This window comes from Centruroides sculpturatus, unplaced genomic scaffold, assembly GCF_000671375.1.
Source record: "Centruroides sculpturatus isolate CEXI.00-Female unplaced genomic scaffold, Cexi_2.0 scaffold62, whole genome shotgun sequence".
NCBI classification, from domain to species: Eukaryota; Metazoa; Arthropoda; class Arachnida; order Scorpiones; family Buthidae; genus Centruroides; species Centruroides sculpturatus.
This window is the reverse complement of record NW_019384388.1, coordinates 730,892-742,504: the sequence shown is the minus strand read 5'-3', so window position 1 is coordinate 742,504 and position 11,613 is coordinate 730,892. Positions and strand designations below refer to the sequence as shown.

The window sequence follows — 11,613 nt, the reverse complement described above, 5'->3', positions numbered from 1 at the left end:
CCAATTAATTACCGAAGGATACTTGTACCCGAACCCTGGATTATATGCGATTGTTCGAATAACATCGGGCGATCCCATCTTCGTCGTCGTCGACCTCCTGGACATAGCCGAGGAGGAGGAAGCGGCAGCGGTGACCGGCGGTCTTACCCCGGCTTCTCCTAAACAAGATCAGAAACGGGCCAGTCGTCGTAGGGTAGCGAGAAAAGGAGACTCTGTCGAAGGTGAGTGTATAATCTGTTTTGTTGGCTTTTTCCGTCGTCAGTTACAATGTGTTAGAGATAGGGAAATAGAAGCGCGCTCAGTATAGAGCGGCGGCGGCATAGAAAGCGTTGCCTAATTAGCGGCATTTTTGGGAGCCTATATCTCGCGAAGGGTCGCCCGTACGGGCATGGTTCCTTTGACTTTTTTGTTCCTATCGATATGCTCTACTGCTCTGTCAAAGTCCCAATTTGCTACATTTGTCCTAGAATTGTGCCACAGAATTGAACTAGTAAACTGTATTGTTTTAGTATTTAAAATTGCATTTATCATAAAAGATAAAAAAAATGAAATATAGAAAATATGATTCTCTTACCATAAAATGTAGGAAACATTAAATTATGACTTCATACTCACATACTCAATGAAAATAGCCATACAATAAAATTTACTAAATAAGTGAAGAAGCTATTGATTTAAAGCAAGAAGAACATTTTATCTAGTTTTGAATTGATAACCCTTTCATAAAAATTGCTATACAATAAAGTATGCTAAATAAGTGGAGTCAATAAGTATAAATGACAGAATTTGGTTAGCTAAGGCATAGATACGATTTTGTAGTTTATCAATTCCATTACCATTAAAAGTTAATTACCTAAATATTTTTGGTTGCTCTATTGCTTATAATTAGATGCCAAATAAATTAAATATATATTTAATATCATACAAAGAACAGTGTTAAAATTCAAACATAATTAAATGAATTCTAGAAATGGAAAAATCTGAATCCTCAATTTTCTAAACTTTTGATCCTACAAAATAATTTGAATTAAAAAAAGTATACACTTTTCTGTCTTCTTGAAGATCACAAATGCAATATTTTTTTAAACCTTACTATTTTCAAACCTTCCAGTGCATTTTCAGAGGTCCAAAACCATTGTAACAAAACACCTTAACCTTTCTTAAACTTTTGTGCTTTTATACTTATGTACAAAAGTACCAGTAATAATGTTTAAGGAAACATTGCAGTTGCAGTCTCTAAGAAAGGAAACTATAATATTAAGATTGTTGGAGTGAGAACTTGACTGATACTAAAAACAAAAAAATATAAAATATATTAAATAAGATGACCAATCGTCGTCCTTTTGTAAGTTCTGTCCTCCTTCAAAAAGTGTCCTCCTACATGTCCTCCGTTTTGATATTTGAAGACTAATCTGTAAATCTCCTTATTCAATCAATGCCGAACTGATCCATTGCGTGTGATGTGATATGACATGTTTATATTTAACATGACGATTCATCAAGGCTCTGTACAATGCAACGAGATGCAATTATGAGACGCATGCTCTTTGCACAGGAGACCTAGAGAGAGAGAGAAAGAGAGAGTGCACAAATGTCTTTGTTTACTTCTTTTTGATAAGAATAGAGATTATTATAGTGTATTATTGTTGTAACGAATAAAATGTTTATTTATTTATGATATTTTTTCCTTCAATTTATTAGTGCCCTCCTTTTCATTGTAAAAAAGTTGGTCGGTCACCTTATATTAAATTAATCCAAACTGGTTTTCTTGAAGTGAAAATTTTCTGTAGATCTCAAATACTGTTGAGCTGAAACCTATCCTATGGGAATATAATAGATATGGGCAAATACTACCCACAAATACTTGATTTTGAATATAACATTAAAAAAAAAATAACTTCAAATACTTCCAACATTGCGCCATATATAAAATGGCACCTCTGGATTAATTGGCAACGAGAAAACAGGCAGTCTAGATCCAGAAAACATTTGAATACTTCTTTTCTTAAATAAAAAGCTTTAGTAGGTGAAAACAAGAACTGTTATTGATTAATCTATTGTAGAGATATTCATTCATCTCTAGTTATTGAATCTTTAATGCTGTTCTTAAAGAATGAATATTTAATTTTTAATGGTAAATATTAAAACATTTGAAACTGTTTAAGTAATAAACCTTATAAGAACTTTATACTTAAATGTTTTGATTATTCATTGATTGAACAACATAGATAAATTGATTGCATAGGCATGCTTATATTGTAATCAACTTACTGAAATTTAAATCTAAATTAACTTTGGTATTTGCTTTTTAGAGGTTACAAACAGCATTACATTTAGCTGCCGAATTAGGATATGCAGAAGTTACAGAAGTATTATTATCATGTGGTGCTAATTTATCCATTCCAGAAAAAGTAAAATTATTTAAGTAATTAACATATTTTATTTTATAAAATTATTATATCAATGTATATGTGATTTTATTTATTTTAGGGTGGTAGAAAACCATTATACATTGCTGCTAGAGGAAGTTACACGGCCATAGTCGATATGCTGATACGAGTAGAAAGAGAACAAAATTTGAAAGTAAAATTTTATCTTTGTATGATACTTAAAATCTTTTCAAAAGTAATATTGACTTTACAAATTTTAGTTTAGTCCTTCCTCAGACTTTCTTGAAAGTCAAGATATAACTGTGATACAACAAGCAGAAGAACAAGCAGAAGCACAACAAAAAAGAATGCGCCAACTATTATGGTCTTTAGCCAATAATTATCTGGAAGCTGGTGAATGGCGTCGCTTAGCAAGATACTGGGGTTTTACTGAAGAACATATAAAAGCAATTGAACATCAGTATACAGGCAGAGTTGCTTTTACTAGTTAATAATTTAAAAGATATTATTATATTCTTTACAATTAAATGTTAACAACTGCATATTTATTTCAGTTTAATTTGAAATTAAAAGAAAAACTCAAACCAAATTTTAAGTTTAAAGATTTAAGAATAATTGTATCAATTTTATGTCTTTCTTTGATATTTTATTCTTGTTACAGATTTTATGTTCTGCTGACAGTAACCAATTTGTTTCTGCAACAGGAAAGAACAGTTATAAAGAACATGGTTATCGCATGCTATTAATCTGGTTGCATGGAGTGCCTTCTTCTAGGAATACCCTAAAAGAATTATTTGAAGCTTTAGTAGCAATTGACAAGAGAGAAATTGCTGGTAAATAACATTTAAATTTTTATTTTTTATTTTTTAACAAAACTGAACAAATCCTATTGAATATAAAATAATTTATCACAAAGTTTTCTTATCATTTTGGAATTTACTTTATAAAAAAAAATTGCTTAAATACAAATTATTCACTCCAAGTCCTACGAGTTCTACCTCTTTATAGACTTTAAAATTTAAATAAGCATGATAAAAAAAAAAAAGATTCTTCAATAGGAAGAGAATGATAAATAAAAAATACAACATTGCAATATACAAATTGGCTAACACCTGCTGATAATTATACATAATTATCAGCAGGTATTAGCCAATGCACAATCTAATTAGGATTACAATATTTAAAACAAATAATAATTAAATAAAAACTGAACTGCTAAAAAATCTACATTGTACACAATGTTACTAACTCTAAAATCTATAATTCTTACAGAATAGCACAATAATTTTCTCTTTACAATAAAATTAACTCCCTTTGCAGAGATCATAGCTTTAGTGCAGGGAACGACTCAAAATCTGAGGTACATTTGGATTTAAAGTTAGACCTGATTATCAGAATGCTTTAAGTAAGCTCCTCTACCAATAAAACATTTTACTTTACAATTATTAAGTAATTTTAAAATTAAATGTTTTCTCGGTAGTGGTAGAAGTAATAACAGAATAGAGATACAGGTAATGCAGAAGACAGTTTAAGAGATTTCATTGTATTTAATCATTAAAACTTAAGCATTTATTATATTATTAAAGTTGATAGTAATTATGGTAAAGAAAAGTACAGTTTATAGTATATTTTCATCAATTGAATATACAGAGAGGTCCAAAAGTCAGTTAACTGTGTGAATCATTAAAAAGCTATCATAAGATATTTTAGAAAAGTTGTAATTTAATTTGGTAAAGTTTTTTGTTATTTGTATACTGAACAAGAAGGTTCTCATTTTGAATAATTTTTATATAGTNATATAATACTGATCCAAATTTTTTCTGATTTTAAAGTATTTATGTTCTAAAAACATTTGTATTAAAAAATATGACTACAGCATTTTAAATTTATTTGCTAGCCCTATGAGAAATGTAACTAGAACCGATATTACAATACAGCCTAAATTATAACATAATATAAATTGTAAAAGCTCTTTTTAAATATAAATACAGTTGAACCTGTATATCGCGAATCTGACGGGAATGAGGAAAACACTTTGAGATAGACAGGTTTTGAGATATAGAGGATCCTAAACAGTAACAGGTTTGATTAGAGGTACTGCACAGTATTTTACTAATACAACAGCAAGTATATTAGGTATAAATAAAACATTTTTGACATACCTTAACAGATATAGTTTGTCAATAGTTCCTGATGTTGGACTTTCTTCAAGCAGTAAGATACAAACCATTTGTACTCAGTCAGAGAAAAGCAGTATTAATTGCAACTGTGTATGTATACTGTATTGCAAGAGATGTTTCTCAACTGTAATTTATGCCATAAAAGTGTAGTTGCTGAGCCTTGAATTTGTAATTGACACTACAGCCTATAATTTGAGATATAGAGGTTTTGGGAGAAAATTAATTGAGATAAATAAGGAAAATATATTGAGTTTAGGCTGAAAATGTAGAGGGAAAAATAAATTTTGAGACAAACATGTTTAAGATAGACAGGTTCAACTATATTTTGTTAAACATTTTCAGTTAGTTTGTAGTTTCTGAAGTTTGATGTTGACTTGAATTAAAGTTGACTTCAATTTTATTTCATACATAAAATTTAAGTTAATATAAGTTAATAAAATAAAGTTTTACTATAAAATTTAAGTTATAAGGCTCACTTGTAGTGTTACCACCCATCCGGTAACTATGTGTATGCAGTGGATAGCTGTGAGTTAAGTTTGGTAGAGCCATTTGTGTAACTAGGGAAGGACTCTTCCTTATCTTTGTAAATAAATAAATATCAAAAGTCAAATAAGTATATGAAAACATTTGAATATGATAAATGGACAGTCCTGGAATTCACTGTCGAGGTGAATTACTAATTTTGTCCAGGAATATCATGCGCGACCTGTCAACCAGCATGCACTGCACGTTATTCTTCGCAATGCAAAATGACATTGCGCATGTGTCAGGAACTTCTGTTTGAACAAACCTCACCTACCATCTGGGTCAGCGATTTTGAGAATGTGGCAACACTACTCACTTGCAAAATATAGAACATTTATGAACTACCAGAAAAATACCTCTCTACTTTGCTTGGCTTGGTATAGTAAATTTTTCTGCCATAAATGAAAGCATTAAATTTAGTGGACAATTTAGAATCCATTGAATGCTACCTTTCTACAGACCTCCAATTACTCCAATATCCCTATAAACATAGCCATTGTGCTACAAAATAAAGAATAAATTGTCAAAAGTTATACTCTATGTACATACTGTACTAACATATGTATATTTACATTTATCATATTCAAATGTTTTCATATACTTATTTAACTTTGATATTTATTTATTTACAAAGATGAGGAAGAGTCCTTCCCTAGTTACACAAATGGCTCTACCAAACTTAACTCATAGCTATCCACTGCATATACATAGTTAGGTTAGGTAGACGTTACATCTACCTAACCTAACTTTCAAATAAAGATATTATTGAAACATAACCAAATGATTGCCTTAATTAGTGGAGTTATAACCCAATTATTTATTATTTAATGAATTATTAAAATTATAATTATTAATTTAGTTAAGAGATGGTGCATAACATTTTACCTCTAGTAGCAAATTACATCAGGTTATTGGGATGTTAATATATTTGCAAATTACTTAATACTAATTAATCATTTAATTAGTGGAGTTATAGCCTAATTATTTAAGGCGATCATTTGGTTATGTTTCTATATACATATTAGGCTTTGCAATGTTTGATATACTTAAAGATAGTTTTGTTTAATTACACATTATTATTATTTTGTAGTAGGCTACATAGCTACATTATTTAAGATATCTTTAAGGCCATTATTTTATTATTATTTTGATATAACTAAGCAGCTTTTGCATGTATTTGTGTATAATATTTTAACAGAAAATTTTAACCATAAATGACTTTTCTCCCCCATCTTTTGTATGATAATTCCCAACTCAGTTGCAGTTATTTTTGTTAAGTTTTCGATTCATAGAGGCCCTGAGTGTCTGTTTTGACCACTGAAACAATGTTATTCTTTGTGTGGATGTCTGCATGAAGAATAGCATTGTTTTGATGAAAAAATAACATTTTAATTTTTTTTTTTTTAACCAGAATACAATAAAATAAAATTTGGGGCTAAGTGCCAAGGCATGGGATGTTTGAAATCAGTGCTGTAACTAGCCATTCCTGTGCCCTGTGCAAGAATTTGCATTTAGACCCCTTAATTAATTAGGTTTGGGAAAATAATAAAACAAATATATGCATTTTGGTCCCCCTTTCCAAGTGGGCCCTGTGCGGGTGCACCTGTTGCACCTGCCTAGTTACGGCACTGTTTGAAATACACTAAAAACCTTTTTCTTGTATTAACACACTGAAATTAAATTTTAGTTAAAAACAAGTAAAATTATACTCTTTCTATTTCCGACTTCGAATGGCAAGGAACGATCATTATAATGATTGTTCGTTGCCATTTATTTGTCATTTTTTGGCTCATAGAATCCTCAAAATAGAAAGAGTATAATTTTACTTGTTTTTAACTAAAATTTAATTTTAGTGTATTAATATTTATACCAATCCCATTAATTTTTAATAATTTAATTTATATTTATACTTTTTCTTGTATATTCTGTGTCTTCTTATATGCCATGCATCCTGCGTAAAATAAGGTAAATTTTTGAATGCCTCAATGTTGCAACTTAAAAAATAAATAAATTCTATATATATATATATACTTAAAATATATAAATTCAATATACTTTTATAGTTGCAGGCATTCCTTTTTAGTAGTAAATCATACTGAAATCTGACAAATATTTATGCCTGTAGCTGGATACAATCCAAATCTACAATTTGGACAAGAATATCTTAACCAATTCTACTGATGCAAAGTGGACAAATACAAACAAGTCAGTAGTGAAAGAATATTCAAAATGCAATGAGATTGGTTAGAGATTTTGGGACTTTTTTTTGAAGAATCAATTTATATAGTTTTAGAAATCTGTAAATTTTCTTAGATAAGAGATAAATTCCCCATCAGCTTATATTTCTGAAAAGTTTTCATCATGTGAGAAAATCAATACAATTCTGAATATTTCTTTTCTTTTTTTTACAACATATCAATTCTAAAAAGTGCATCTTTTAGTTCTTTGTAAAATAACAAATATCTGCAGATATTATTACAGTTAAATTTCTGTATAATAAACTGCCTTTGGGAAATGCAGAAAATTTTTATATAGAAAATTTGTTAAAAAGAAAATGCACTAGTACTGAATATAAAAAAAAAAAAAAACTATTTTCAACATTTCTGTAGAAAAACTTTATTGAATAGAGAAATTTGTTACATAAGACTTCATAATTTGGAAGTCCATCAGTATATTAAATCCAAAACTAATATTTCTTTTTAAGAATTGAGTTAAAGAAGCAATGAGAATGTTCGTTTAATAATTTTTATAATAATTATTTTGATAAGTCTTCACAGTGGTTTTATATATTAAAAAGTAAACAGTTGCTTATTCTTTCATTCTCTTGTAGTATTCATATAGACTTATGTCCAAAATTTTGAGGAATTCTAAAAAACAATGCAAGACTACACACTAATTAGTTTCCAAAATCTATAAAATGAAAACACATTAATAAGAAAGAAGTCCTTAATATTTACATATATGCATCCATTGAGTAGACCAAAAGAATACTAGCTTCAGACATCTATGATGAGTATGAGAGTTCTGAGGCAGCAGTTGCAACACCTGTAAGCAAATCTGTTGCATATGCCCTACTGTAATGAATAAATCATAATCTAGTTTGTTTGCTGTCTGTAAAAGTAAACATACAATTTGTCTCTTTTGTAAACTGCCTTTCTAGATATGCAGTTTCTTGTAGCATATTGTGATCACCAACTCCTTCATTACATGTATCACAGGACCTATTATAGAGTTTTGCATGAAAAGTTTGTACATTTTTCTTTACTCCTTATTTGAATAAAAGTTTTTCTAGTTTCAAAGTTAAAATATTTCTTGGGTTTTTTTTTGTTTTGTATCCACACACATACTCATTCTCTTTAAATTTTTGTTTTAATAATTTGCATAATTTTGAATTAAATTAAAAACTGAAGCTTTCAAGTATCTTTTGGGAAGAACTCACTTTGTCTCCAAGAACCTGGTAATTTTAACTTTATTCCAAANCTTTTCCTGCTTGGCAACTTTTCTGTTCACTTTAAAACCAGTTCTACTTTTTAATATTTTATTTTCGTCATTTTTCTGCCTGATTGGACCAATTAACATTCTGTTAAGACGAGATTTAAAACGATATTTCTCCGAAAACCGAGCATTGTTATTCAATTTTTCCATTTGTTCCATTCCTTCTTTTGATTCGAGTTCTTTATTTGCATATTTTCGCATAAAATACGATTCTTTGTATTTTTTGTAATTTTCCATAAAAGAAGGCATCTGAACTTCATTTCTTGAATTTTTAAAACTTTTATGTTTAGTGATACCTTGCTTATGTCGATATTCGTCAGTATCTTTATCCATATTCATTAGTAGACTAATACTTTTTTCTTGGGTCGACGGCCTCATTAGCCAGTCCAATTCTCGAATTTTTGATTTACTTCGCGGTACAAAGGTATTGCCGTGTTTTTCAAACTGCGGTGAAGACAATATATTCTTCAAATCTTCATTGTAAGCTTCGTCGTCATCAGTTGTGGAACCGAGGGACAGTAAGCTGTGTTTATTCTTGTGTTTGCTTTTCAGATGTATCTTAAAGTTTTGTCCCGTAGGAGCATTCATTAAAATGACTAATGGTATAATTACCATTAATATATCGCGTACGTTCATTGTGTATTTGACGATTACAAGTTTAAAGCACTTCTTCCGTACGTATTGTTAGAAAACGTTAAATTAACAATGTTCGTATTATTGAAATCGCAAGAATAAAATCATTTATANTAATATAAATATTATTAAATAATAATAAATTTTTAATAAACAAGATTTAACAACACTCATATACTCTACCTTTATTAACAGAATTATAGTATATGAATGGAGAATCAATAGAATTCAAATTGACTCAACAGAAAGTTAAATTCTTTTCAAATTTAAGTAAATTTAATTTAAGGTATGCACATCATATAACATTATGAAAGAAATTCATTAAGTCAGCAGTGAATTTGTTTAAATGCTATAAAAATTTTACATAGACAAAGCCAGAATAGGCACAGTTCATTTTCTGTCCAAACATGAATTAAGAATTGAGTCTCTGATTCTCATTGTTTTGGGGGCTAGCTTTGATAATCACTTGTGCTACTGTTGCAGTGATGTCACTGCTAGTGTAATAAAATAAAAAAGAATTTTAACACTAAATGTCTTCTAACTACTAACACCATCTTGAATAATAAACCTTGGTGGAGGCCGAAAACATTAGTATGTTTTAACACTGTTAACAAAGGTTTTGTTTGTGATGATTTAAAAAAGAATTTAAAAAATTGTATGCACTCATGCTAGTGACCATGGACATTTTGCTAATGCTTCACCTCAATTATGAATAATAATCTCAGTATGAATGAAGGACTATTAGTAATAAAATGGGAGATAATGAAGATTTAATTAGAATATAAACAGTGAAAATGTTAAGGGCAATGAAAGTAAAAATCAGAAGAAATGAAATAGACTGAAATAGTGAGGAACAGTTTAAGAATGATTTGATCTGAAAGACTGAATGAGAAAAGCATGTCTAGTGTGGAAAAGACATATAAAATGGAGGGGCTTGGAAAAAATATCAAGACATTACAAACAGAATATAAAGGACATGGACCAAGAAGAATATGGAAATAAATTAATCAGAAATTGAATATCTTCTTCAGAAACTGTGATGGAAGATTATTGGAAGACAGGACTAAACTGAAACAACAAAATGTTAAAGCAGGATGATGATCATGATGATTGAAATTACAGTAAATATTATTTTAAGCATTAAATCCCAATATTTTTCAAAAATAAAATTTTATTTTACAGAAAATATATGCAAAATTTTGTGATATAACATATATGTATACATTATCATAATTATTACAATAAAACATCACTCAATAAATTTTAAAAATGTGCAGTACTGTACATTCCTCACTACCTTATATTATCGTTCATATATGAAATTCCATCATATAATAAGAACACTTGGATTAGTTATTGGAATTTTATTGATCTGTAATGGGAGATCTGGATTCATAACTGATTAATACTTCCAAAATTTATTACAGATGATGTAGGCACTAGCATAGTGAGGGGGAGCAAGAGGATCTATCATGCCCCGGGCCCCCTCTGCGAGTGGCACCAAATGGTCTCCAAGACAAACAAGATTTCTTTCTGGAGGGGGAGGGGCACCAATAAAGTGTCGTACCCTGGGCGCTAGTTATGTTCGCTACACCACTGGATGTAGGGAGCAATGTTAACTATCTGTCGCCCATGCCTAACCAACCCCATTGCAGATCAGTCTCACTTATAATGAATTGTGGCTAGCCAGACCTTAGTAAAAGTATCTTTTCCAAGTGGTTTCTATTATTGCATTTAAAATATGAATTGTTTAATTAAGGAGAGCATTATTAATTAAAAAAAAAAAACTAATTGAAGACCAGTGAAACAAAATACACTTGTAAAATAAATATAACTATGACTAACTATTGTTTAAATATGAAATGATTCCTTGTTATATATGGTTGAATGATACTAATAATAATGATATATATGAAAGCATTCAAAGGAAAGCAATATACTCATATGACTAATTGTTATCAATTATTATCAAGTGACAAAATAATTTTAAGTGATCAACTGATATCAAATAATACAATAATAACTACTTTGTAAATTGATTTGATATATTTGAAGTATGAAATATAAAATCAAATAATATTTAATACCTGTGGAATCAATTAACATCATCTGATATTATGCATTCAAAATTTAAAAATGTGAAAATATTACAAGATTATTTAACATGGAATCATTTAACATTAGCAAATAATCTCCAATAAAATTTCAACTAAAAGCTAGATTACATTTGATTTATAACTAAGCTAATTACTAATTAAATTACAGAATTTGGCCTAAAGTTAAATGATTAAGCCCTTATAGTGTACTATGACTAATAATTAGAAATTAATTTTCCATTTAATTAAATTAATTTAGAAAATTATGTAAGAAGAGATTGACCCAGAGAAAGA

At 29.1% G+C, this 11,613-nt stretch overlaps 1 protein-coding gene across 1 annotated transcript in view; it reads left to right on the top strand.

Moving 5' to 3' along the window:
• LOC111618135 (ankyrin repeat and death domain-containing protein 1A-like) overlaps positions 1 to 3,231 on the top strand; it is a 28,160-nt gene extending 24,929 nt beyond the window's left edge. Inside the window, exons 11-16 of the mRNA XM_023359586.1 lie at positions 18 to 221; positions 1,838 to 1,917; positions 2,313 to 2,411; positions 2,491 to 2,583; positions 2,651 to 2,858; positions 3,095 to 3,231. Coding sequence (XP_023215354.1) covers positions 18 to 221; positions 1,838 to 1,917; positions 2,313 to 2,411; positions 2,491 to 2,583; positions 2,651 to 2,858; positions 3,095 to 3,231 — 821 coding nt within the window. The remainder of the gene's footprint in view (positions 1 to 17; positions 222 to 1,837; positions 1,918 to 2,312; positions 2,412 to 2,490; positions 2,584 to 2,650; positions 2,859 to 3,094) is intronic.
• Positions 3,232 to 11,613: the final 8,382 nt, after the last annotated feature.